This window comes from Lynx rufus, unplaced genomic scaffold (genome assembly GCF_022079265.1).
Source record: "Lynx rufus isolate CCGP_SWC_20201006 ecotype Redwood Valley unplaced genomic scaffold, mLynRuf1.p SCAF_3, whole genome shotgun sequence".
In the NCBI taxonomy this organism is placed as follows: Eukaryota; Metazoa; Chordata; class Mammalia; order Carnivora; family Felidae; genus Lynx; species Lynx rufus.
Genome location: NW_025814845.1, coordinates 65,261,386 through 65,288,791, shown reverse-complemented (window position 1 = coordinate 65,288,791; position 27,406 = coordinate 65,261,386). Strand labels below are relative to the sequence as shown.

The window sequence follows — 27,406 nt, the reverse complement described above, 5'->3', positions numbered from 1 at the left end:
GGCAAAGGACGTTGTTATGGGCTGCATGTTATGGGCTGTTGTGCCCCCTAAATTCATATGCTAAAGCCCTAACTCCCAGTACCTCAGAATATGACTATATTTGGAGAGAGGGAATTTCAAGAGGTAATTAAGTTAAAATGGGGTCATTAGGGTGAGCCCTAATCCAATATGGCTGGTTCTAGAAGAGGAGATTAGGACAGAGAAACGCAGAGGGAAGGCTGCCTGAAGACACAACTGTCTATAAGCCACAACTGTCTATGAGCCACAAAGAGAGGCCTCGATAGAAACCAATACAGTCAACACCTTGATCTCAGACTCCCAGCCTCTAGAACAGTGAGAAAACAAATTTCTGTTTTTAAGCCATTCTGTCTGTGGTAATACTTTATGGCAGCCCTAGAAAACTCATGCCGACATTATATTTTCATAGAAGATAATATAATTAATGCACAAAAGTACTCAACGCTAGACGGAAATCGTCACAAAAGAGACAACTTTTGAGTTTGGTTCTGAGAAATGAAGGGGAGTCGTTGACATCCAATGAGTTCGTGATCATTTTTCAGAGTTGGCTTGCTTGTTTTTAAAGAAAAACGCTTCGTATTTTGCCAAGAATGAGTAAATTTGAAACACTAAATTTTAGTTCGTAACTTTGTATGAATGAAATAAACACAGCAAACTACATGAAGCCTTGTTCAAACAGGAGTTGCGTCAGATAACAATCTAGAAGCTGCTGGTATCACTTTGATAGGGTTTTGTGGGGAGCTAATCTTTGGGTAACAGATGACAGATTCAACGCATTGAATCTACTTGTGCTGAATCACTGTTGCTGTGGCATTTTTGCCCTGGGTCTGCAGCTGCCTTGTGGGGATAGATGTGGTGAAGAACCCTGTTGCTGCCTTCCCAACTCCCTCGAAAGCTGCAGGGGTGGGAAAAACAACAGTCATTCTCTGCTTCCCAGACTTCCTTGCAGCTAGGATCCAGACATGAAATCAATTGCACCAATGGGATGCATGCACACCTCTACTGTTACTTACTACCTGTGTGACCCGAATATGTTTACTCACTCTTTACCTCAGGTTCCTTGTCTGTAAAATGTGGATAATGAAAGCATTTACCTCATAGCGTTAAGAGGACTGAGTTAAATCCTACAAATTGCTTAGCCTGGTGCATAGTTATCAGTAAGTGTTAGCTTTATTAGAATCGTTATTCTGAAGGTGGAAGTGAGGTACAGGCCATCTTCCTGCTCTCTAGCTTCTTCCTTTGGCAAGTACTGTCCTGGGGTTTTCCGTAGCGGCATTTTTATGTCCATCATTGGCTTCATGGGTGTCCAGAGGCACTTAGTCCTGGACCAAGGCTAGAAAAGCGTGTCCATGAAATCAACAAGTCCCGCTTCAGCCTCTGATTCCCCGGTGAGCCAGTTCTGCAAGATGTCCTTGAGAATCATCCCAGAGGTCCAGCCAAGAGCCCTTTCTTACGGCCCCAGCAGCAATTCTGTAAGTGCTTACTTGCCGTTTTAAAAATCCCTTTCTGCAAAATATACATGGAGTCATTTGTTTCCTACAACCGAACCCTGTGAGCCCCTTTCTCAATTTCCCTTTGCCCCAGTTAGAGTTGTGAAAATAAACAGGGAAACTGGCTTAGGAAAAGGATTCACAGAGCTGTGTTAGTATTGGCAAAGCCCAGCTTTTTAAGCAGGTTTTTAATTCAGTGCTTTTCTGCTAGATCAGACTCCAAGGAAGGTGGCTTGTTTAGACCAGCTAGCTGACATTGGTGACCACACCCCATTTCCATAGAGCCCCAACAGCAGAGAAAGGGGAGAAAGGGAACTTACAAGCATTGGTGTTCTTTCTTCATGTGTTGGGTGCTCCTATAGAGGCAAGAACCAGTCTTATTCATCTTGTATCCCCAATATCAGCACAATCTCTTATCTGCTTATTAAGCATCTGCTAAAAGATCTGAACTTTGCTGTTGAACAGGGTATATTACAGAATTCACAAATCTCCACTGAAAAGGAAAAGCTTCTGAGGAAACCAAGGGAAAATGACAATGTGCTTATATTTATGCAATGTTCACGCTAGTATTTTAGGTTGAACTTACTGTGCAGTTTATTTACTTTAAGATAGGAAGGGAAATCCTAACAACAGTTGAACCTAATAAAACCATTTAGATCATGATCTTTCTTTCATTTCAAATTGCACTGCTCATAAACAGACTCTTAACTATAGAGAACAAACTGATGGTTACCAGAGGGGAGGGTGTGGGGGATGGGTGAAATAGGTGATGGGGATTAAGGAGGGCACTTGTGGTGAGCACTGGGTGTTGTATGGAAGTGTTGAATCACTGTATTGTACACCTGAAACTAATGTAACACTGCATGTTAACTGTACTGGAATTAAAATTAAAAATGTAATAAAAACAAAACAAAGCAAACAAACAAAAAGCCTACAGAACACCAGAAAGAGATTGCATTAGTCTTCTCCTATATAAGTTAATTTTTTTAAAAAAAGATTCAGATTCTGGAGCACCTGGGTGGCTCTGTGGGTTAAAGCATCCGACTCCTGATTTCAGCTCAGATCATGATCCTAGGGTTGTGGGATAGAGCCCTATGTTGGGCTCGGCGATGAGCGTAGAGCTTGCTTGGGACTCTCTCTCTCTCTCTCTCTCTCTCTCTCCCTCTCCCTCTCTTTCTGCCCTTCCCCCACTTGCATGCATGTGTGCACTCTCTCTTTCTCTGTCTCAAAATAAATACACTTTAAAAAATGATTCAGATTTTGTACCTACTATGTAGTAAGTGGCCTTTATTTCTGTGTCAAGATTATTTGGGTTATAAGTAAAAGAAACCCAAACAAAGTAACCTAGGATGAACAGGAGAATTTATTATAAAATGCAGGGTCATTTCATAGATTCCAAGGACAAGATGTGCACTCAGGTTCACAAGGGATTGTGAACCATGAAACCATCAGCAATTAGCTGCTCTCTTTCTCTTGCTGCCTTGACCTTATCTACCTTTACTTTGCTCCACACATCTGCTTCTCTCTCTCTCTCTCTCTCTCTCTCTCTCCCCACTCTCTGTAAATGGGCTCCTTGGGCTCTATGGATGGGGTACAGGCTGGCTGTCCTCCAGTTGCAGCTTCCAAACTCGGTTCATGGGGTCTTCCACGTGCATACCAAAGAACATTCTCCTGTGTCTCTAAACTTCCCAAGAAGGAATGACCAAGTTGAGATTGCATTCTCATCCTTGGTTAATCAACTGTGGCAAGAAACAGTGGCCATAACGTGGTGCAAATTTTCTGCACAGAATCAACTCTGTGGACAGGTGGGAGGAGGAGTTCTCAGAGGCATGAAGAGTATGTGCACATGACAATATCCCAGGTAACAAAAACTTGGTAACTTTAATGTGAAATTAGTATATCTTAACGTGCCTGCATATTGGAATATCATGACCAGCACATTTAAAAAATGATACTTTTTGCATATGAATATGTATGTATTATACATATACATTTACCTCATATAGCAACTTAAACTAACCCACATTGGCTCAGGGGCTTTAGTATTTCCCTTATCCAAGCAACATGATATGGCTACTCTGAGAATAGTTCTCGAAGTAACTAGAAAGTTAACTAATGTGATAAATAAAAACAGAATTCTAGATGTTGCTGGGTGGCTAACTCATGCTCAGGATGCAAATTAGGCAATTTGAAGGGGGCATCTATTTATTCAGGCCACTAGGGCATCATTTAAGGAATCATTATTCTGTTAAATGAGGGTAAATAGGGCCCTAGTGACTCAAAAATTTGAGGTTGCTTCAAAAAGCTCTAATTTGCACCCAGGGAGTAAAAAGAAGAATTTGGGTGGAATAAATAGCCAGATAAATAATACAAAAGCAGAGAGTCTGGGCCAAGAAGGAAGCCATATTTGAGAGACCAGGTACTGATGGAAAGATTTAAATATATTTTGTAGGAACGTGACCATAGCAAATTGACACAGGGCTTTGACATTGGGGTGTGAGTATCTACAGCATATGCCATATGACTTCATAGATACATGTGTTTGAGCTTGGGACTATGGTTCAAGAATGGCACATATGAGGCCTGGGTAAGAGGAGGAGCAGGCTCCTATTTGCATTTGGTTCCTGGTATCCCTGCTTTACTCAGCCTGTCGTCACCACTTATAGCAAGTTTCCTTCATTGTCACAATGCACACGGTCAGCGCCATTTTTTAAATGTCCTCATGGGTGGTTTTTGTGCACAGAGAGTTATTCTCATTTTAAAAGTTAGTATCCAAGTTATTCAAAATCGATTTCTTAAGCTTTTAAGAGGTCACAGTTTTAAAAAATGTATAATTCTCTTGATAAATCTAGACAATTTTAACCCTCACCTTAAAGAAGGACTTTTAAAGTGAGTAGATCCCCTTAAGTATCTCCAACTATATTTATACATTTGATGTAGTTGATTTTTCTGTCAAGTACTACTTAAACCAACAAACCTTATGTTCTTAGGCAAGTTAAAATCTAATAGATTAACCGTATAACATCTGAAATTAAAATCATGAGTTAAATCAGTTGCTGGATGATACATTTAACTGGGAATTACAAAGCTGAAAGTATTACTCCAACAGGCCAAAATCGCTTAAACCCTTAAGTAACAGATATGTACAGTTTTCTCACTCCAGGATATTCATGTATAGGTGTGATTTTCCTAAACATTCCTGTACGTGATGCTTTCTGATACTGATGCTTCCCCACCAAAGAAAAGATTCCACTGTCCCACCCTTTAGGCAATTACCTTCTTAGATGCTTGAAAGGTTGCAGAACAACCAGAAGATTCAGCCTGGACAGTGAGCCTGAACTACAGACCTCCAGGCCAGTATGTGTGTGTGTGTGTGTATATGTATACATATACATACATATATATATATATTTTTGACAACCCAGACTTAGGGTGAGTTCCCTTTTATAATTACCATAGTTTTCTCTGCCATTATTTAAGAAAGAGGTGGTCAGTAACAAGAATGACATTCATTTTTGAGAGTGGCACAGGGTCTAAGGCCTACAATACTTTTGCGTGGCCACAAATATACTTTAATTGGAATTTCTTTTAAAATAAGAAGAAAAATATTTATGTAATAATAGTGAATATGTAATACCAAATCAAGCTTGGATTGTAGTCATCTTTATACCAATACAATAGTAGAATACAATTTCTAATGTTTTTTCTCACAAAGGCAAAAGTGCCCCAGATTCTCTGAAAGTTCTAATGTAACTCCAGTCACAGTCCACATCCTTGGGTGTGAGTTCTATCAGGCCCTGATTCTTAACATTAATTTACAGAACTCTGACATGCCACCTAGGCGGGCCCATCTTGCCAATACATTTTGCATTTCTTTGGCTCTTCAGACATTTAAAAATGTGAATTCATAGCACCATGTATTCTTTTTTTAATTTTTACTATCTGGAAGGGCATACAACCCAACATATGTTAAAATGCTATGCAATTAACTAAAGTTTGGACAGTCATTTCACAAAGGAAGCTATTCAAATAGCAAACAAGCACATAAAAACATTAGTCATCACAGAAATGAAAATTAAAACCACAATGAGATAGGACTATACTTCTGTCCTGTCCAGGCATATAAAGGCTACAGTGTTTAAAACTGACAATGCTCAGTGTTGGTGGGGACATAGAATGAACCAGAATCCTGATACATTGTTTGTGGGAGTGTGAAATGGTACAATCTCTGGGAAGAACTTTTGGCGGTTTCACTCAAGACTCTATGACCCAATTTCACTCCCAACTATTTTCCCTAGAGAAATGAAAATATATGTCCACAACAAGACTGGGAAAGGATGTTCTTAGCAGCTTTATTCATAATAGCCCCAAATGGGCAACAACCTCAAATGCCCATCCATTGGAAAATGGATAAACAATCTGGGATATATTCATATAATGGAGGTTGCTTAGAAAAAAAAAAAAAAAAAAAGAGAGAGAGAGAGAGAGACTGAACTCTGATACATGCGACAGCCTAATTTCAAACATAGTATTCTGAGCGAGAGGATCATTACACAGGACTATGTAATATGTGCTTATAGAGCAGGCCAAACTAATATAAGATGAATAAAAGCAGAAGAGTGATTACCTCCGGGGATGGGAGCAGGGGTTTGTCCAAAAAGGCTTTGAAGAAATTTCTGAAGTGATAGAGGTTGGGGTTCACAGATTTGTCAAAACTCATCCAATGTTACACTTAGGGTTTGTGCATTTATGGAAAAAAAAATTCAGTTGAGTCCATTTTAAAGATCTTAACGGCTGTATTCAATGACTCATGAATTGGGTAACATCCAATCTAGCAGATAGAAAGGATCCCGAGGTGCAGTACAAAATGAAAGACTTTTTTTTTTAACGTTTATTTATTTTTGAGAGACAGAGAGAGACAGAGAACGAGCAGGGGAGGGGCAGAGAGAGAGAGGGAAACACAGAAGCTGAAGCAAGTGCCAGGCTCTGAGCTCAGCACATAGCCGGATGTGGGGCTCGAACCCACAAACCGTGAGATCTTGACCTGAGCCGAAGCTGGACACTTAACCAACTGAGCCACCCAGGCAACCCTAAAGACCTTTTTTTGTTTTTTTAAGTTTATTTATTTATTTTGAGAAAGAGAGAAAGTGCAAGCAGGGGAGGGGCAGAGAGAGAGAGGGAGTGAGAGAATCCCAAGCAGACTTCATTGTTCAGCATGGAGCCCAGGCAGGGCTCAAACCCAGAACTGCAAGATCATGACCTGAGCCAAAATCAAGAGTTGGATGCTTAACCAACTGAACCATCCAGGCGTCCCCAAAATGAAAGACTTTTATAGGCAGAAAGAGTGGGAACAAGGAACTTACACCAGGTAAAAAAAAAAAAAAGTGCATTAGTTATTGCAAGGTCACTCTTTTTTTTTTTTTTTAACGTTTATTTATTTTTGAGACAGAGAGAGAGAGCATGAATGGGGGAGGGTAAGACAGAGGGAGACACAGAATCTGAAACAGGCTCCAGGCTCTGAACTGTCAGCACAGAGCCCGACGTGGGGCTCAAACTCACAGACTGTGAGATCATGACCTGAGCCGAAGTCAGATAGATGCTTAACCGACTGAGCCACCCAGGCACCCCAAGGTCATTCTTCTTTAGGGGATACTAGGGGTCTCTCAGGCAGATTACCTAACTAGTGCCAATCATGTGATTCCTGATTAATTGGTTTAAGATTCCATCTCTGGGAAAGCTGAAACTGCAATTAAGTCTGAATTTGGTGATATGGGATTTAGTATAAGTGACTCCATTTGAGGACTATTGTCTTGTTTTTAACATGCTGTTTGTAAATTCTACCTAAAAAGAAAAAGAACCGTAAACAAATACTGAACTCTAGGTAATGATTATAATGCATGTTGGATTCTGCAATTTACATTGTAATATCAAAAAAAAAAGAACAAGATTATGGCCAAAGAACTTAAATAGATATTTCTCCGAAGAAAATATACAAATGGCCAATAAGAACATGAAAAGATGTTCAGCATCATTTGTCATTAGGGAAATACAAATCAAAACCACGAGAAAATATCACTTCACTTCCATAAGACTATAATCAAAAAGACAGAAAATAACAAGTGTTTGAAAGGATGTGGAAACATTGGAACCCTCATTTACTGCTAATGCGAATGTAATATATTATAGTCACTGTGGAAAACCGTTTGGCAATTCTTCAACATGTTAAACATAGAGTTATTGTACGACTCATCTATTCTACTCCCAAGGTATATACACAGGGGAATTGAAAACATATAAGTACCCAAAAATTTGCATAAGTGTTCATAGGAACATCATACATAATGGCCAAAAAGTTGAAACAATGCAAATGTCTGTCAACTGATAAAAGGACAAATACCTGTGGTATATCCATACAATGGAATATTATTCAGTCGTGAAAAGGAATAAAGTACTGATTCATGCTACAACACCGATGAACCTTGAAAACACTGTGCTAACTGAAAAAAGCCAGACACAAAGGGTCACATATTGTATGATTTCTTTTGTGTGAAATCTCCAAAATGGGTAAATCCAGAGAGACAGAAAGCAGATGCAGATTTAGAGCAACTGCTTAATGGGGTAATGAGAATATTCTGCAATTAGTGGTGATGGCCACACAATTATGTGAATATACGAAAAACCTCTGAATTGTGCATTTTAGAAGGGTGAATTTATGATATGAGAATTGTATCTCAATTGAAAAATAAGATGGACTGTTGGAAGGATGGTTAGGCAGATAGACATGATAGAACAAAAAGCAAAATGTTAATTGCAGAACTGAGGTGGTGGTTACATGTATGTTTACTATATAAGTCTTTCAAGTTTTCTATGTATCTGCAAATTTTCAATAAAATGATAGAAAAAATGTGAGTAGTTAACAACTTAAAACATTTTTTTCTTATTATTTTAGAGAGAGAGAGAGAGCACAAGTTGGGGAGAGAGGCAGAGGGAGATAGAGATAGAGAAAGGGAGAGAGGGAGAATCTTAAGCAGCCTTTATGCTCAGCAAGGAGCCCATTTCAGGGCTCAATCCCACAACCCTGGAATCATGACCTGAGCCAAAATCAAGAGTTGGGTGCTCAACCAACTGAGCCCTCTAGGCACTCCTTAAATTTTTATTTTTATTTTTTTAAGCAGTTAATAACTTTTTTTTTTTTTAAGAGAGAGAGAGAGAGCACACATGGGGGAGAAGGGCAGGGGGAAAGAGAGAGAGAATCTTAAGTAGGCTTCATGCTCAGTAAGGAGCCCATTCAGGGCTCTAATCCACGACCCTGGGATCATAATCTGAGCCAAAATCAAGAGTCAAATGCCCAACTGACTGAGCCACGCAGGTGACCCAGTAGTTAACTTTTAAGATTATTCGACCAACATGTAACAAAGACCTTTAAAAAAAAAAAAAAGCAAAATGTAAAGAGATGATAGGTGACAGATAGATAGATGATAGAGGCCACAAACCTTTGATCCAGCAAATCTGCTTCAGCAACTGAATCTAAGGAAATAATCATAATGTAGCTGAAAAACAAGTGTGTGGAAAGAAGTTTCCCAAAGTGTTGTTTATCATAACAAAATGTTCGGAAACCAGCTAAATAAACACTGTGGCAGAAATGAGTCTCAGAGCACAAACTGAGGTGTGCACTAAATATAAAACTTCAGAACATTTTCTGTAACAACTTTTATTTTGAACCCATTGCATAGGAGGTGGGTAAATGCAATCCTTGTCAATTAAGACTTTTCCCTCTTCTGTAGGGTAATATCTGAGTGCTGGGTGCTTGTAGGCAATGCCAAGGTGCGGTGCATGTAGGGAGCAGACAGGGGATGGGCAAGACGTGTCCTCCAGGCATCCACCCACCCTGATGTCAGCTGGAACATCTATTGAGCCATCGCTGCCTGGTCATCCGCAAGCTCTTTCTGCCAATTGCAGCTTCATCATTATTTTGAAATGCTTCCTGTGAAAAAGTTCTTTGTATCTAAAAGTCCACTCTCTTTATCGGATTTTGAAATGCTTCCTGTGAAAAAGATCTTTGTATCTAAAAGTCCACTCTCTTTATCGGAAAATTCCAACATTATCTTTGCCATGAAAGAGAAAGAATTGCTGTGAGATTCTTTAAATATAATTACAACTGTTTTTAAAATGAAAATTGCGGGGCGCCTGGGTGGCTCAGTCGGTTAAGCGTCCGACTTCGGCTCAGGTCATGATCTCGCAGTTCGTGAGGTCGAGGCCCGGCCGGGCTCTCTGCTGACAGCTCAGAGCCTGGAGCCTGGAGCCTGCTTCAGATTCTGTGTCTCCCTCTCTCTCTGCCCCTTCCCTGCTCATTCTGTCTCTCTCTGTCTCAAAAATAAACATTAAAATTTTTTTTTTAAAAATGAAAATTGCTTCTTATCTACTTATGTGAGCAAAAATTTTTATCAAGAATTTGGAGGTAGAGGGATGGGCAAAACAGGTGAAGGGGAGTGGAGGTACGGGCTTCCAATTATGGAATGAATAAGTCACGGGGATAAAAGGTTCAGCCTGGGGAACATAGTCAGTGGTGCTCTAATAGCGTTGTATGGTGACAGGTGGTAGTCACAGTTGCGGTGAGGACAACATAACATATAGACTTGTCGGATCACTGCATTGTGCACCTGAAACTAATGTAACATTGTGTGTCAACTATATTTCAATAAAAATAGAATTTGAATTGGGACGCCTGGGTGGTTCAGTCCGTTAAGCGACCGACTTCAGCTCAGGTCATGATCTCACGCTTCATGAGTACAAGTCCCACATTGGGCTCTGTGCTCACAGCTCAGAGCCTGGAACCTGCTTCGGATTCTGTGTCTCTCTCTTTGCCCCTCCCCAGCTCACACTCTGTCTCTCTCTCTCTCTCTCTCAAAAATAAATAAACATTAAAAATTTTTTTTTAAATAATTTGAAGAGATTATCATTTAAAATTTTTGATCAAGATGGGGAGAAGCCATTTGAAACACAACCGTGCATATTCAAAAGTTTTGTCCATGAAATCAAACTCCAGTCTTTTGTTAAAAAAAATGGAAGAGACAGTATTTGCAAGTTGTATATAAATCAGATATTTAGCAAACATATGCTCTGTACTTATTTTTCTTACCGTAATTATATAACATCCAAAATAGAATGCATTTTTCACCAAGTGTATATATAGATTTCCTCCAGGGCATTCACTTTCCCCAGAATGCCCTGCAAATGCTGTAATTGTCTATGTATGTCAAGATGCGTACAAGGTCGGAATCCTGCACTATAGTGAAATGTCACCTCTGATGCCCCTCATACAATCTCCTTCGTGGGTTTAGGTTTAGGCTTTTGGAAATGAAAGCTTTCTTTCCTTTCTCCTGCCTTTTCACCCCCAACCCCCAGCCCCCACAATGAGCCTGGCTGGCTACTTGTTCAAAAGAGAAGGCTAGAAAGAAAAAAAGGACATGGAAAGGTTGGTAAAAGGATGCAAATTTTCAGCTATAAGATGAATAAGGTCTGAGAATCTGATGTGAAACATGGTGACTATAGTCAATAATGCTGTATTGTATAAATGAAATTTGCTTAGAAAGTAGACCTTAAATGCCCCCCCCCCACACAAAGGTAAATATGTACAGTGATGGATGTGTTAATTAACTAGATGGGGGGATTTTTTTCACAATGTGTACATATATCAAAAAACCACATAGTACACCATAAATATCTTACAGTTTTATTTGTCACTATACTTTAATAAAGCTGAAATTTAAAAAAAAAATTAAGGACATAGAGTAGTATCTAAAAAACAATGGTTCAGGGGCGCCTGGGTGGCGCAGTCGGTTAAGCGTCTGACTTCAGCTCAGGTCACGATCTCGCAGTCCGTGAGTTCGAGCCCGGCGTCGGGCTCTGGGCTGATGGCTCAGAGCCTGGAGCCTGCTTCTGATTCTGTGTCTCCCTCTCTCTCTGCCCCTCCCCCGTTCATACTCTGTCTCTCTCTGTCTCAAAAATAAATAAACGTTAAAAAAAAAAAATTAAAAAAAAAAAACAAAAAACAATGGTTCTTAAAATGTGATCCACAGTCCATGAAAGGTCCCAGACATTCTTGCAAGGTCAAAACTCTTTCCATAATAATATCAAGATGTTATTTGATCTTTTCATTTTCATTCTCTCGTAAGAGTACACTGCAATTTTCTAGAAGCTGCATATGTAATGTCATAACTGACTACAGATGTTGATATGAGAATCTAGCTGTCTTCTACTAAGCTAGGTAAGAGATTTGTAGAAATGTAAAACAATGCCACCCTTCACACTAATGTTCTTGTTTTAGAAAAGATAGCTATTTATCCTAAAAATGTTAGTTATATTAATATGAAATGTATTTATTATAGTTATTTTTAAATTAATTAATAAGTCTTTTTACTTGACCAGTTTTAATATATAGTACATTAAATATCACAGATATAACCTACAAAAAATTCTTTGAGATCTCAATAATTTTTTTAAAATTTTTTTTAATGTTTTTATTTATTTTTCAGACAGAGAGAGACAGAGCATGAACGGGGGAGGGGCAGAGAGAGAGGGAGACACAGAATCAGAAGCAGGCTCCAGGCTCTGAGCCATCAGCCCAGAGCCCAACACGGGGCTCGAACTCACGGACCGCGAGATCATGACCTGAGCTGAAGTCGGACGCTTAACGAACTGAGCCACCCAGGCGCCCCGGGATCTCAATAATTTTTAATAGGATAAAGGAGTCCTGAGAACAAAAATTTTGGAAACAACTGCCAAAGTTTTATTCTGCCATACATCTAATATGGTGGAAAACTCTGCAACCATTGAAATAGAGCATGAAAGCCTATTTACAGAATGAAAAGGTATCTTCTTTATTGTTAAGTGGGTATGATCCCATATTTAATTAAAATAGTGTTTGTGTGTGTATATGTATGTGTGTGTGTATCCATAGGAAAAACGTATGGAAGGATACATACCCATTAATGCTAATTATTTCTAGGCTGCAAGATTAGGGAGATACTTGTTTTCTTCTTTATTCCTTTTCTAAAAGTACTAGCTAAATTTTTTTTATTGTGGTAAAAAAAATCACATAAAATTCACCATTTCAACCGTTTTCAAGTGTACAGTCCAGTAGTGATATGGATATCCATGTTGCTGTGAACCAGATTTCCAGAACTTTTTCATCTTGCAAGTCTGAATCTCTGTACCCATTAAACAACTCCCAATTCTCCACTTACCCCAGCCCCTGGCAACCGCCATTTTACTTCCTGTCTCTATGAATTCGACTAACGTAGGAACCTCATATGAGTGGAATCATACAACTTATTTCACTTATCTTGCAAGGCTCATCTATGTTGTAACACATGACAGGATTTCCTTCCTTTTTAAGACTCAGTAATGTTCCATTGTAAGTATATACGACATTTGTTTATATCATATTCACCCATCGGTGGACATTTGAGTTGCTTCTAGGTATACTAATTTTTAAGAAAGAACACAGATTCACTTCATAAACAGAAACAAAACAAAGCCATTTTGGGAAAAGACAACACACACTTCCTCCTAACGCACAGGTAACCGAGATGCCACAAGCATTACATACCTATTGCCCTGCTGCAATAATTGTTTGCCCACAGTCAGTCTTCTTTCACCCAAACCCGTACCCACTTCCCTTCTCCTGCTGAGCTAATGTTGAAGCAAATCCCAAACACCACATCAGTGTACCCACAACCACTTCAGCCTAGATCTCTAAAAGATAAGGAATCTTGAAAAATAGCCACAATGCCATTATGCCACCTTAAGAAAATTAACAATAACTTGTTTGATGTCATTAACTATCCAGTCCATGTTTCCCCAATTGCCTCATAAATTTTTAAATAAAGTTTATTTGTCTAAGTTGAAATTATAATAAGGTTATTTCTAGCATTAAAAAATTTTTTTAGATGTTTATTCATTTTTGAAAGAAAGACAGAGACAGTGTGAGCAGGGAAGGAGCAGAGAGAAAGGGACACACAGAATCCAAAGCAGGCTCCGGGCTCTGAGCTGTCAGCACAGAGCCCGATGTGGGGCTTGAACTCACAAACCATGAGATCATGACCTGAGCCAAAGTCAGAGGCTTAACCAACTGAGCCACCCAGGTGCCCCCCTAGCATTTTTGAGTAAGTACTTTAATATGAGTTTTTCCTTCAGAAGTAAATGCACATTTGGTCAGCTTACATCTGAAGAACATCAGATCAAGGATAGAGATTTGTCTCCATCAGCACACCTAATGATTTCCCACCTGTTTCAAAGAAGCAAGTGAATGAGACCATGTTTCTCATGCATAGTATTTTCCATTTTCTTTTCATTTTATTAACTAAGGACAAAGCCTTATGCAATATTCAAGTCATTGCACAATCATGCCTGAACCAACTGTTCAATAAAAGTTGTAGAAGCAATTGTCTGCCCAACTCATTGACCAATCAACATGCACTTCTGCTGGATGTAAACAGTAGCTCTTATAAGGCTTCAGTCACTCCCGCTAAATTGCTTCCACTGCAAGGACTATTTCCTATACGCCTCATCTTCCTGATTAACTGGAGCCAACAAAGCAGGAAATACTTTCAGCTCTCTTCATAGCACTCCTTTCTTTTTGTTTTTTAAGTTTTTAACATTTTAATTCTAGTATAGTTAACATACAGTATTATATTAGTATTCAACAATTCTGTACATCATTACTCAGAGCTCATCATGATAAGTGTACTCTTAATCCCCATCATCTATTTCACCCATCTGCCCACCCACCTTCCCCTCTGGTAACCATCAGTTTATTCTCAATAGTTAAGAGTCTGTTTCTTGGTTTGTGTCTCTCTCACTCTTTTTCGTTGTTGTTTCTGTTGTTTGTTTTGTTTCTTAAATTTCACATATGAATGAAATCGTATGGTATTTGTCTTTCTGTGACTGACTTATTTTGCTTAGCATTATACTAACTCCATTCGTGTTGTTGCAAATGACAAGATTTCATTCTTTTTTATGGCTGAATAATACTCCATTGTATATATGTACCACATCTTCTTTATCCATTCAGTTATCAATGGACACTTGGGCTACTTTTATAATTTGGCTATTTTAAATGATGTTGCAATAAACATAAGGGTGCATATATCCTTTTGCACTAGTGTTTGTGTAGTCTTTGGGTAAATACCCAGTAGCATAGCAGTTATTTCTTGAGGGAGCCCAAAACTACCTAGCTGCCTGGTCAAAAGTGAAGAACAGAATAGAGAGTCTTGCCTACATATACTAGGATAGGACATCTCCTCCCTATGTCCCCACCCCAACCACTTCCCTATTTCCAATGCATTTCCTGGAACTCTCCCTTCTCTGCCCCATGTTTATATTGTTTACACCATTTACCAAGCCTGGGAGTAACAACAAATAACATCCTGCTTAATTCACATTATTGTGCCTTTTTGGCATGAGTCTAATTAATAGGGTCTCCAGGGCCTTCATCATCCCAGAGACAGGTGACCAGAATTGGGCAGTCAGCTCTTCTCTGGGGACTTTTGAATAATCTTTCAGCCTACACCATAATAACCCACCTGGCTATTGTGTGTGTGTGACCCCTGGAACTTAGGAGTCCTTATTCTAGGGACATTCCTGCTTTCTCTGGCACACTCTGGCTTACTGGCTCCAAGTAGCCACTTTCTTACAGAGAAATATATATCTATAGGGTATACATATCGACATTAACTTAATAGAAGAGAATGTAAGCTTACTGCTACTTAGCTGAGTGCTTGGCACATGGTAGGCACCCAACAGATATTTGATTAGATGAATAGACAAATACGTGAAAGCACCATGAAGAACAAACAGCGTGCACCGAATACGTGTTAATGTCCTTCTTTCCAGCCCCTATCACACATTTGCTTGGAGTTTCTCCTTGTTTCAGAGTATAATTCAATAACCAGAAAATTTAAACAAAAACTTAAATTTAGTAAGTCTAACCCAATAACTCAAAACGATATAGCTTATGTGAACAATTTACACAGCCTAGAGGGAACAAAATATGCTTCAGAAATTGCCCCTACTCAGGGATTTCTACGCTAGAAAAATCTTAGTTTTCTAGATAGACAAGTGAAGAGATTATTCTTTTCTGAAGATGCCCTGAAATTGCCTTATGAGTGTTTATAGTTATTGACCATGTAAACCTTGTGTGAGTCCCTAAAAACCCAATGCCACTAGAGAAAGTCAGTCCAAAGACCACATGGAAATGATACCACTTTATAATTATTAAATAATCCATACGAACTGTCCTAGTTCATTTGAAGATTTTTATTTCTTTTTTTTTAATATTTATTTATTTTTGAGAGAGAGATAGAGCATGAGCAGATGAGGGGCAGACAAAGAGGGAGACATGGAATCCGAAGCAGGCTCTAGGCTCTAAGCTATCAGCCCAGAGCCTGACACAGGGCTTGAACCCACGAACCATGAGATCATGACCTGAGCTGAAGTCGGACACTTGACTGACTTCAAGTGTCCTTGAAGACACTTGAGCCATCCAGCCACCCCTGAGATTTTTATTTCTAAATCATTATCATCACATAATTTGTGAGTCACCAAATCTGTGCGACATAGTGGAAAAACTCTGGACTTGGAATCAGAAACCTGGGTCTAAATCTACTTCACAAGTTTATTGTCAAGATCAAATGAAGTGCGGCACCTGGGTGGCTCAGCTGGTTAAGCATCCGACTTCAGCTCCGGTCATGATTTCGTGGTTCGTGAGTTTGAGCCCCACGTGCTGACAGCTCAGAGCCTGGATCCTCCTTCAGATTTTGTCTCCCTCTCTCTGCCCCTCCCCTGCTTGTGCTCTCTCTCTCAAAAATAAATCAACATTAAAAAAAAGATTACATGAAGTAATAATAAAAACAAATCTGTCCAACACCTACTTCATATTGTATACAGAGCTAGAAGTGTTACATATATTAAGTAAATTCTCAAAAAAAAGCATTGTGAAATATGCATTATTATTCCCACTTTACCGATGAGGAAATTGAGGCTCTGGGAGTTTGAAAAAGTGACCCAGCCTTTCAAGCTGCAGGTCTAGGATGCATGTAGAAGGGCTCTAGCTAGGATGTATATAAGCTGGAATTTGCCATCGAAATGTAAGGTATCCAAGGGGTGCCTGGGTGGCGCAGTCGGTTAAGCGTCCGACTTCAGCCAGGTCACGATCTCGCGGTCCGGGAGTTCGAGCCCCGCGTCGGGCTCTGGGCTGATGGCTCAGAGCCTGGAGCCTGTTTCCGATTCTGTGTCTCCCTCTCTCTCTGCTTTTCCCCCGTTCATGCTCTGTCTCTCTCTGTCCCAAAAGAAATAAATAAAACGTTGAAAAAAAAATGTAAGGTATCCAATTACAAAGTGTCTCTGAAATGATAATTTCTATTAATTTCGCTGCATATTCCCTCCCTGCTATGCGCCTATGTAGTCCTTTCCTCTGGCATAATGGATCAAACTAACTTAGATCCAGGAGCCAGAAACTCATGTCATCTACAACACAGACCATCACGCGTGCAAGTTGCTCTCCTTTGCTTCCTCATTTATGTTTTCTCAGTTTCTATATTAGTAACTTGTATGTCAACTGCATTGGTCCACATCTCAGGATGTCACGAGGACTCACTGTTTAGAAAACTGGCAATGATCCACTTTTCAAATCACCCAAATATTCCAAAGAAACTGTTGTGACGTTTGCCCTTTGGGGTGGCATGTAGGGTCAATGTCGTGGCAAGGCAGAGAAAGAGCCAAGGTATCTGCTTTTCCACTTGCATGTGATGTCCTGGTAACTTGGTTTATGTATGAATTTTTTTCTAATGTATAGTTGCAGGATATGAATTTCATTCAAGTTGCAAAGTAGTAACTGATACACACAATTCTGAAACCGTCACCTTCCTCAACTAACTAGTTAAATTTAAGTTCCCTAATATACACATCTATGCAAATTAGATATACGTTTTAAAAGAATCCGTTTTTATTTACCTATTTTTTAAAGTAAGCTTTTCACCCAGCATGGGGTTTGAACTCGTAATCTTGAGATCAAGAAACAGTTGCATGCTCTACCGAACGAGCCAGCCAGGTGCCCCCAATCCATTTTTATTTATTGCTTTAGAGGTGGTGCAATCTCAGTAGAAAATTCTAAGGGTTTTGGTGTCACTCACTTGTTAACTCAACAAATATTTATTGGAAGCCCGCTAAGTGCCAAGCACAAAGTCATGAGGTTTAGTGAGTGCGATGGACAAGACAAACCCCATCTCTGCTTTCATGGAGTCTGTAATGTAGCAGATGAGCCCAATATGGGAGCAATAGTCACAATACTAGCAAATGTGGTAAGTTCTAGCCAATTCGGGGTGCGGTGAGAGTGTGTCATGGGGATATTCAGCTGCCTGGAGGTTCAGGCATAGCTTCTTTGAGGAAGTTATGTTTCAGCTGAGACAGGCTGCCATTTGCTAGGGGTTTGTGTAACTTTCTTCACATCCCAATTTGACACTTGGACAGAGCCCGGGCCCTCACGTGTAAATGGGGCATAAAGTGCACTTGGCAGAGTTGTGGGAATGAAGAGAACACAAGTAAAGCACTTCTTTGGGCATCTGGCCTAGAGTAAGCCCTAAGTGCGAGGTGCTAGTCACCCTTATTTATCAGTGTAAGGCATCAAGGGAAAACTGAAGGAGTTTGCCCAACAGCTAAAGATAAATGTACAGAGGGGGAATTTGGCAATGGCTCCAAATTCAAGAGACAGTCACTACCCCGGACTTGTCTGGAGGCTTCACGGCCTGAGTTTCAGGTGTTGGAGCACCTGACACGTTAAGGCTCTGCCCAGTACTGTTTCCATGGTTAAATTGGTGAGGAATTTTTGAGGGTTGATCTCTTTCTAGCTGTAGGTGAGCCGACGCCCAGGTCAGATTTTTTCACGTAAAAGTAATAGCCTGGGAAACAGCTCTCTGGTCAGAGGACACACGGTTAATCAAGTGACAAGCAAGTGTTGCTGAGCCAGATGCGAGGAGGAGTGACGAAGGCTCAACTGGAGGTTTTAGCTGAGGGTCAGAAGACCCGGCGCCACCCCGATGACGCCTGGAAGTGGGGCACGCGGGCCACGACCCTGCGCTCCGGGGTTCGGGATGCCCAGCGCTGGTCCGCGGGCGCTCCCCCTCCAGGCCTCCTGGACGCACGTATCCGGCCACGTCCGCACCCTCCGAGCGCGGGTGGGTGATTTCGAAAGTGGGCGTGACCGGCCCCGAGGGGAAAGCGTGCTAGGAAGTGGGAGTGAGCGGGGGAGGCGGGGCGGCGAGAAGAGGGAGCCGGGGGAGGGATGCAGGGCAGGAGTGGGAGGGTTGCAGGGCGCGGTGGGAGGGGTGAGGCGCGAGGGAGAAAAGGGCGCTGTGGCGCGGCGGGAGGAAGTGCGCCAGGTCCCGGCTCCCGCTGCGAGGCGCCCCGCGGGTGGGCCGGCCAGGTGAGCCCGAGATGCCGCTGCGCTGGAAGCCGGGGCCGCCGCTGCCGCAGCTGCTGCTGCTCCTGGGGCCGCTCGGCCACTTGTCCCCGCGCGCCCCGGTGGGACTCGCGCAGGCGGACGCCGCCGCGGAGCTGGACTTCTCCACCGAGCGGCCGGTGCACCTGGTGAGTCCCGCCTTCCTGTCCTTCACCATCGACGCCAACCTGGCCACGGACCCGCGGTTCCTCACCTTCCTGGGGTAAGCGCCGGCCTCTGCCTGTTCCTGGGTCCTGTCTTCCTGACAGCCACGCCCGGGAACCTTGATCTCTCTGTCTCTACCTCTCTCCTTCCATCCCGCCTTTCCTCCCTCCCTCTCCTGTGACAGCCGCCCCCAAACCGCTCGTTCCCGCCTGCATTCATTCAGCGAGTGCTGCCTGAGCGCCAACTGAGGGCCAGGTATTACGGGGAAATTTGGAAAAGAAACTTGCCACCTGCCCCAGAAACACTGCTGGAGGAGGGGACTCGGGCAAGTGTACTTGGAGCCTGTGAGCCCTTGAATTTGCAGCACAGTGTAGGACAGGTAAGATTGTGGACCAGGCGTCCTTCGCTTAAACTCTGTTAGGAAGGTTAAAAGGAAAAAAGAAAAAGAAAAGAAGTCAGATGTTAAAAGTCTCAAAGAAGAGTAAGTGTGTGTGCTGTGTGTGTGTAAAATATAATTTTATATATTTTAAAATAAACTTTCAAAGAGCAGTTTTAGGTTCACAGCAAAGTTGAGCACAAGGTACAGAGATTTCCAGGATTACACTATATTTTTTTAAAAATCCAAGTTTTGGGGGAACCTGTGTGGCTCAGTTGGTTAAGCCTCCGACTCTTGGTTTGGGCTCAGGTCATGATCTCACGGTTTCATGAGTTCAAGCCCCTTATGGGGCTCTGTGCTGACAGTGCAGAGCCTGCTTGGGATTCTCTCTCTCCCCCACTCTCTCTGTCCCTCCCCGACTTTCACTGCCTCTGTCTCTCTCAAAATAAAGAAATAAACTTAAAAAAAAAATCTAAATATTAAGTAAAGGAGACCTAGGAGACTATTGCAGTGACTTACAGAGCCTTAATAAAAAGATATTTTTCCAACACGAGACTGCAAAATCAGCTATAATTTTTTTTTTCCCCTGAAAGAGACAAACTGGTGAATGTTCACTGGCCCCCGCCTCCTAAATGCAGGCTGATCCCAGGACAGGGAGCTTCAGGGACAGTCCCAGGTCATCTAGGCCACTCATCTAGATCATGAGAGCCTCCAGAGATGGCCACACCTCAGCCGACACACACAGCTGGGAATCTCATCATTGCCAAACACCCACACCCTGTCCTTTCTGCGCCCACTCTGTCAGCTGAACTGCCATTGCTAATTTCAGTCATTTGTTCTGCCCATAAAAGCAGGTAGCCTAATGGTTAAGAGATTGGCAGTCTGACCACACCAACTTGATTCCCATCTCTGCCAGAGTTGGGTGGCTTGCTTGTTACAGGTTGCTTGGCAACCCCAAGCCTCAATTCCTTCACCTGTAGAATAGAACTTCTAAAGCCTTTTGGTGGGATTGTTCTGAGGACTTCATGAGACAATACAGAAGTACTTAGCACAGTGTTTGACACAGAGTGTTCAAAATTTAAGCTCATTGCTTCTTCTTGGAAAATGAGGAGTATTGCTAACCACTCACCAGTTCTCTGTGTGTTTCTTTCCATCAGAGTTAACCTCCATCTTTCCCTGTGGTAGCAGAGGGAGAATTTCCTGGTGGAGAGGAACCCCCATGTTTTGCCCTTCCCCTTGGGAATAGGAAGCTGAATACCACACAGCAGGTGGTTGGAGACAGATTACTCTGCAGAAATGCTAAACTACAGGGTCCCATGTGTGAGCACCTCAGGCTAGCTTGGGAGGTGGTGGGGGGGGGTGATGATAGGAAAAGAGAGGATGTTGGGGGTGCCTTGCTAAAAACAGAGGCACTGACTAAACCACTTTCCTGAAACGGGAGAACTCAAGTCCTGTTCTGCTGCTGCAGCTAGCCTGTGCCCACCCCTCCCCAAGGAAGGGCATCTGGGGATTCTTCCTGGAGAAACACGTCCAAAGGAAAAAACCTACAGCGTGACTTTTAGGGTCCAGGCCTGATGGCCCTGCAGTCAAGCTAACACATGGACTAGCTCCATCCTCATCCTCCCCACCCCCAACACAGACAGAACTTCCAGTCTGCAGTTCAGCAAGGGTGATACCTTTGTCTCTTGTCTCCCATAGCACTCTTTCTTCCCTGTTGGCCCCACCTTTTGGTTGAAGGCTGGAGGATAATGAAAACCAAAAGACTATATTGTGCAGTAGATAAAACTCCGTGTATTCCTGCTCATACGGGCTCCTGACCATACCAGTCCACTCCCTTGGCAGCGGTTGTCTTCATGCCTGCTCCTCAGGGGCATCTGCAAGCCCTTCCATACTATTCCCAGCGAGATCTGAAAAGACTGAGGCTCATATAAGCAGGAGCTCCCTCCCTCTCGCTCTCAGCTAAGACCTAGCTTCTGAATGAGGGTCTGAGAGTCCCTCTCGCCAGGGTGGTTAGCACAGTGCCCAAAGTGACCTGGCCATCTCAGAAGGCAACACTAAGCTTAATAGCTGTGAGATGGGTGTTGTTCTGGTACCGTTCCTCAAAGGGGAAGCCACTCAGGCAAAGATGGCAACGGCTGAGCAGAGCAAAGCTCAAGTAATAAGGAGAGGGTAATTAAAATAATTGAGCCTTTGTCATATGCCAGGCCCCGTTCGTAGCATTTCCTAGGTGTTAATGCATTTATTCCTTCCTACAAAACTATGAGGTCAGTGATATTATCATCTCCATTTTAAAAAATGAAGAGGGGCGCTGGGGTGGCTCGGTTGCATAAGCGTCTGACTTCGGCTCAGGTCATGATCTCACGGTTCGTGGGTGCGAGCCCCGCATCGGGCTCTGTGCTGACAGCTCAGAGCCTGGAGCCTGCTTCGGATTCTGTGTCTCCCTCTCTCTCTGCCCCTCCCCTGCTCACGCTCTGTCTCTCAATAATAAATAAACATTGAAAATTAAAAAAAAAAGAAAAGAAAAGAAAACATTGAGGTTTAGGGAAACTCTGTAACTGGCCCCTAGTCAGCCAGCTGTTCATGAAGGAGCAGAGTCTGGACCTAGATACTAATTGCAGGGACAAGAGTTTACAAAAACAAAGTAAGAAGTTTATATTTCTTAAAGCAGTAGGGTAGGGTATAGAGGAAAAAGATTGTCCAGAAACAAATTGAGGAGATTGATATAATGAAAAGAAGCACTGACCCGAGAGTAGGAGAATCAGGGCCCAAACCTCTGAGGTGCTTCAACAGAATCCTAAGCAAATTTAATCAGATGGCGTGGTCTGGTTTCCCATCACAGCAAACAGATGTGTTTTGTTTTGTTTTTCCACATTTGCAGTTAGAGAACGTAGAGTGCGCAGAACTTAAGTGCCAATGATAGAACAATCTAGAATTGGAAAGGAACATCTTTTCAGTTTGCCTTCTTCCCAGAGGTAATCAACAACCTGATCAAAAACTTCCTAAGCCGATGTGCAGAGCTCTGAACAGGCACTGACCCTCAAAGAAGGGAGTGTTGAGACCAGCACTGCTCAACAGATAGAACGTGAGCCTCATATGCAAACTACGTGTGCAATTTAAAACTTTTTGGTGGGACGCCTGGGTGGCTCAGTCGGTTAAGCATACAACTTCGGCCCAGGTCATGATCTCACAGTTTGTGAGTTTGAGCGTCAGGCTCTGTGCTGATAGCTCAGAGCCTGGAGCCTGCTTTGGATTCTGTGTCTCTCTCTTTCTCTCTGCCCCTCCCCTGCTTGCTCTCTGTCTCTCTCTCTCAAAAATAAATAAAAACATTAAAAAAAATAAAAATAAAAAATTTTTTTTGGTAAGTCACGTTTAAAAAAGGTAAAAGAAACAGGTGAAGTTAATTTTAATAATATATCTTATGTAACACAAAATATCCAAAGTATTATCATTTCAACATGTCATCAATATACAAATATTAATGAGATCTCTTACACTCCTTTTCACATCAAGTCTTCAAAATCTGGGGTCTATCTTATGCTCCTAGCACATCTCAATTCAGACCAGCCACATTTCAAATCCTAGCCACATTGGCTAGTGGTTACCGTCTTGGCAGTGAAGCCCACACTGCAAACAAGATACAGACACAAGCACAGTCCTCTAACACGAGGTAGAAAAGGAGAGTGCGAGTCAGTGCTACAGTTCGTAGGGACTACAGAGCAGGAAAGGTGGTGCTAAATGTTGACAGCAGTAATAATGCAGTTGTGCTTGCTTTTCATAAAGGTTTGCTTATTTTTTTCCAGCAACGTTCATTCCTTTTTGCCAGTCTGATGAATAGTTATTAATAATGACTTTCAGTAATCAGATTCCTGCCTCTTCGTGGACAAAATTGCTTTTCTTATTTGGAAAGTCACTTACAATCAACGTCAGGTGCACGTTTTGAAGACTGATGTTGGAAATAACCTCAGGCCCTCTGTGTGCCTATTGCTGAGAGAATGAACCACAGCCAGAGAAACAGAACTGAGAACAGTTACAAGCCGTTGACTCACATTTCCTGACCCCCAAGAAGCACTCTCTCCCTGATTAAGTGCTCATTGTTCCCTTCTCTCCCAAACCTTTCATTGTGCTCTCTGGAGCCCTTTGCATAGTACCCCTGCTTTATCCTCCTCACAGACTATTCCCACCCTAGCTAAAACTTGGCTCTTCTCTGAAGACCCAAGTGGAGAAAGAGACGTGGCTACTTCCCTGAGGTAGCCCTTTGGGGTAGAAACTATGCATTCTCCAATATTGCAGCCATTTTCCCATTCACCAATGCACCTTCTAGGTGATTGCCCACCATTTTGAATGTAGTTCAGTGCTCGCTTCGGCAGCACATATACTAGAATGTAGTTCAAATCCCTACTGGATTGTTACCTCGGGCAATAGCCTCCTTTTGTTCAGATTCCTTGTCTGTAAAAAGAGGATAATAATGATACCTACCTCTCTGGTTTGTTTCGGGATCGAGTAAAATATTTTATGCCAGGTGTCCAAAACACTGAGTTTGCACAAACCTAGTGCATGCTAGAGATGACGGTCATGACTCCAGTGTGAGGTACACTCCTCTATGTCTGGCTCTCATCCTATGCTCCTTATCACTGCGCTGTGCTTTATTCTGACTCATTCTCCTTATCGATGAAAGATTGGCATTGATTTCACAGTTTTCTCTCCCCTCCCACGTTCCACCATCATCCTAGATGACTTCAGGTGCACTTGCGTAAACTGTCTCTCAATCGCTTCACACCCATGCTTCATAATACTTGTCACTCACTGTTATATTGGAACCAGCTTGTACTATCTTGTGAAATGTGTGCAGCTCTTCCCAATTCCACATTCACTGGCATCAATGCTGCCATCTTGAATCAGCCCTGGTGGGTGTTTACACCACGGAAATTGGCAAGTGCTAAGAAACAGGGCACTTGCTATTAGGGAGCCAGCTTGCTAGCACACACCGCTTCACCCCATTTCAACCACTTCATGCCACGGCCATGCCTCTTTTCATCATTAAGAACCTTTTAACATCTGAAGTCGTGAATGAAAATCTCCCATTCTTGGACCACACTCTTTACCCTCTTACATTTTCACTCTGTGGATCCACCACAACTATTTGTTACTTAACCTCCACTGGACAGCCTTTTCCTGTCTTTCCTTCTTCCACATCTCATTTGGGCTTCTTGGTTTGCCACATGAATCATTCTTGTGATAACATCCCCAAACTGCTGCTCCATGGTTCTTCCTGCCAAACCCAAACCTGTAGCTCCGAACCTAGCTACAGTTTCCCTTTTCAGGGGAAGGTTACCATGAAGTCTGGGGAGGAAAAATATTGCCTGATTATGAATTATAGTGCCTATTAATAAGCCACTTTTTTGTATTTGCCTTTGCCTGCTGTCTTAGTGTGCCTCCCTAAATAGCTGGGCTATTAGCTCTTGGGGCAGAGGGGAATGTCCCAGCCACATGGGTTGCCCTATAAATTCGTGGCCTCCAGACTTACTTGGCCCTAGGGCTACCGCTCAATTCTTCATTTCTCTGCCTCTCTCATTCTCCACGTCCTTACAACTCTGAACCCATTTCCACCTCATCACTTTTAACCTATGTATGACCACCTTTCTGTTTCCCAAAGAAAATGAAGTCACTGGACAAGAACTTCCTTTTCTTCTTGCCACCAAATCTGCATACATACCATGGCCACGTCTAGCTTTCTTCCTTTCTTTCTCCTCACACCAGCACTTCTAGCTCTGCTGTGTGCCCTGTAGCCTCCCCAAGGACTTTGCTCTATCAGTCATCTCTTCTCTTCTCCCCCCTATTTAATCTCTCCCTTTTGACTGAGTCCTTCCCCACAGTGTAGAAAAATCTCAAGTCTTTTCCTGTCTCAAACGCCACCCTGTATGTATGCCTCTGCAGTAACTGCCCTCTTTCTCTCTTCCCCTTTGTGGCCTTCCTTACTGCCTGCCCACTCCTTCCTTGGTCCACCTTCACGATGTCCCTATCATAGTGTCATAAAAATCAATGTCTCCAGTATCACAATGGCCTTTTGTTGCAAAATCCAATAAACACCTTTCAGTCTGTATCTTATTTGGTCTCAGTCATGGGTTTAATTTCTCAGTGCCCCCCACAATTCATACATTGAAGTCTTAACCCCGTATCTCAGCATGAGACCTTATTTGGAAATAGTGCCACTGAGGATATAATTAGTTAAGAACTAGTCGTACCAGAATAGAAGGGGCCCTAATCCATTATGACTGATGTCCTTGCAAGTAGAGGAAATCTGGAGACCGATATGCACACAGAGAGAGCACTGTGTGAAGACTGGAGTAAACGCTGCCACAGGGAAATCAGAAGCTGGGAGAGAACCTGGAACGGATCCTTCCCCGGTAACTTTAGAGGATGCGTGGCCTTGCCAACACCTTGATTTCAGATTTCTAGCCTCCACATCTAAAAGAAAGTAAATTTATGGGGCGCCTGGATGGTTCAGTCGGTTAGGTGTCTGATTTCGGCTCAGGTCATGATCTCACAGTGCACGAGTTTGAGCCCCTCGTCAGGCTCTGTGCTGACAGCTCAGAGTCTGGAGCCTGCTTCAGATTCTGTGTCTCCCTCTCTGTGTGCCCCTACCTGGCTTGAGCTCGGTCTCTCTCAGTCTCTCAAAAATGAATAAACGTTAAAAAAAATTTTTTTTTTAAAGAAAGTAAATTTCCCTGTGTAAGCCACTGGTTTGTGGTACTTTGTTACCGCATCCCGAGCAAAGTAATGGAGGCTCTTGGAAGCATTTGGCAAGGTTGACGATTGAAACTCTATGTTGCCTCCATTTCTGGGGGTTTCCCGTGCCTCTTTAACACTTCATCTCTTTCTCTAGCTTGTCTCAAATGTTGGATGTTCCTCAGGCCTCTGGCTTAGGCCTTCTTTTCACATCACGGAATCTCCTGAGTGGTCTCACCCACTTTCAGGGCTCGAATTCATGCAGTGGTATGCTGGGAAGTGTTTAGCAATTGGCTCTTGGGGACGAGGGGAAACTGATTTACGGTGTTTTGTGTTTTTGTTTTTGTTTTTCTTTTTTTCTGATTTCTGTGGTATATATACTCCCACCATGGCTGGTTTCAAACTGCCAGGAGTTTAACAACTTGTTCTCAAAATGTAACAACTGGCTCTCACAGCTGGTATGAGCCAGTACAAGCTGGCTCCAGCGCATCTCTGCTTTTGTGTCAGAGACAAGCAGTTTATTTTTACACGTAAGGTAAGATAAAAATACCTGTAGTCTTTTCTTTCCCTTAACAAACTGCTCCCTAAATGGAATATCTGCGGCTGCTTTTATGTGTCCTTTTGTTATTTCCATACCGCTGTGGTGGTGGTAGAGGCCCCGCCCCCTTTTCTTTTTTGTGTCTGTGATAGAAACAGTGTATCTCTGATCAATTTTGTTTTTAGGACTCGTTTTGCAGCTGTTTAAAGTCTGGTTTTTGTCAGAGGACATCAGTCTTGTATTCTCAAAATAAGGAAATGTTCCCCTGCAAAGGAGATAGTGAAAAAGGTCTTTAATACCAACACTTTGCAACACGTGACTTCCTTTACTTGGCAGGAGCTATAGCACTGAGTTTCTATTGTGCTCAGAAAACAGTCTTTGTCTGGCTCTTGCCCTTTCACCAGGGAGCACTCGCTTATTCATTCACTTAACAAATATTTATTAAGCGCCAGCTGTGTGCCTTGCACTTATGTAGGTGCTAAGGAGATTCTGATGAGTCAGACAGATAAGAGCTTACAGGGGTGGAGGGGAGACAGGTAGTAAACCAAGCAAATAAGTAAGTTAATTTCAGAAAGTGGTGAATCCTTTGAAGAACA

The 27,406-nt window shown here is 42.3% G+C and overlaps 1 protein-coding gene across 4 annotated transcripts in view; it reads left to right on the top strand.

Moving 5' to 3' along the window:
• The first annotated feature begins 18,904 nt into the window (after positions 1–18,904).
• HPSE (heparanase) overlaps positions 18,905–27,406 on the top strand; it is a 39,106-nt gene continuing 30,604 nt past the window's right edge. The window contains exon 1 of one of the 4 annotated variants that reach the window (XM_047090789.1): positions 18,905–19,228. In XM_047090789.1, the coding sequence (XP_046946745.1) occupies positions 19,002–19,228 (227 nt within the window). In that variant the 5' untranslated portion in view covers positions 18,905–19,001. The remainder of the gene's footprint in view (positions 19,229–27,406) is intronic. The other 3 variants (XM_047090791.1, XM_047090790.1, XM_047090788.1) reach the window with 3 other exon arrangements.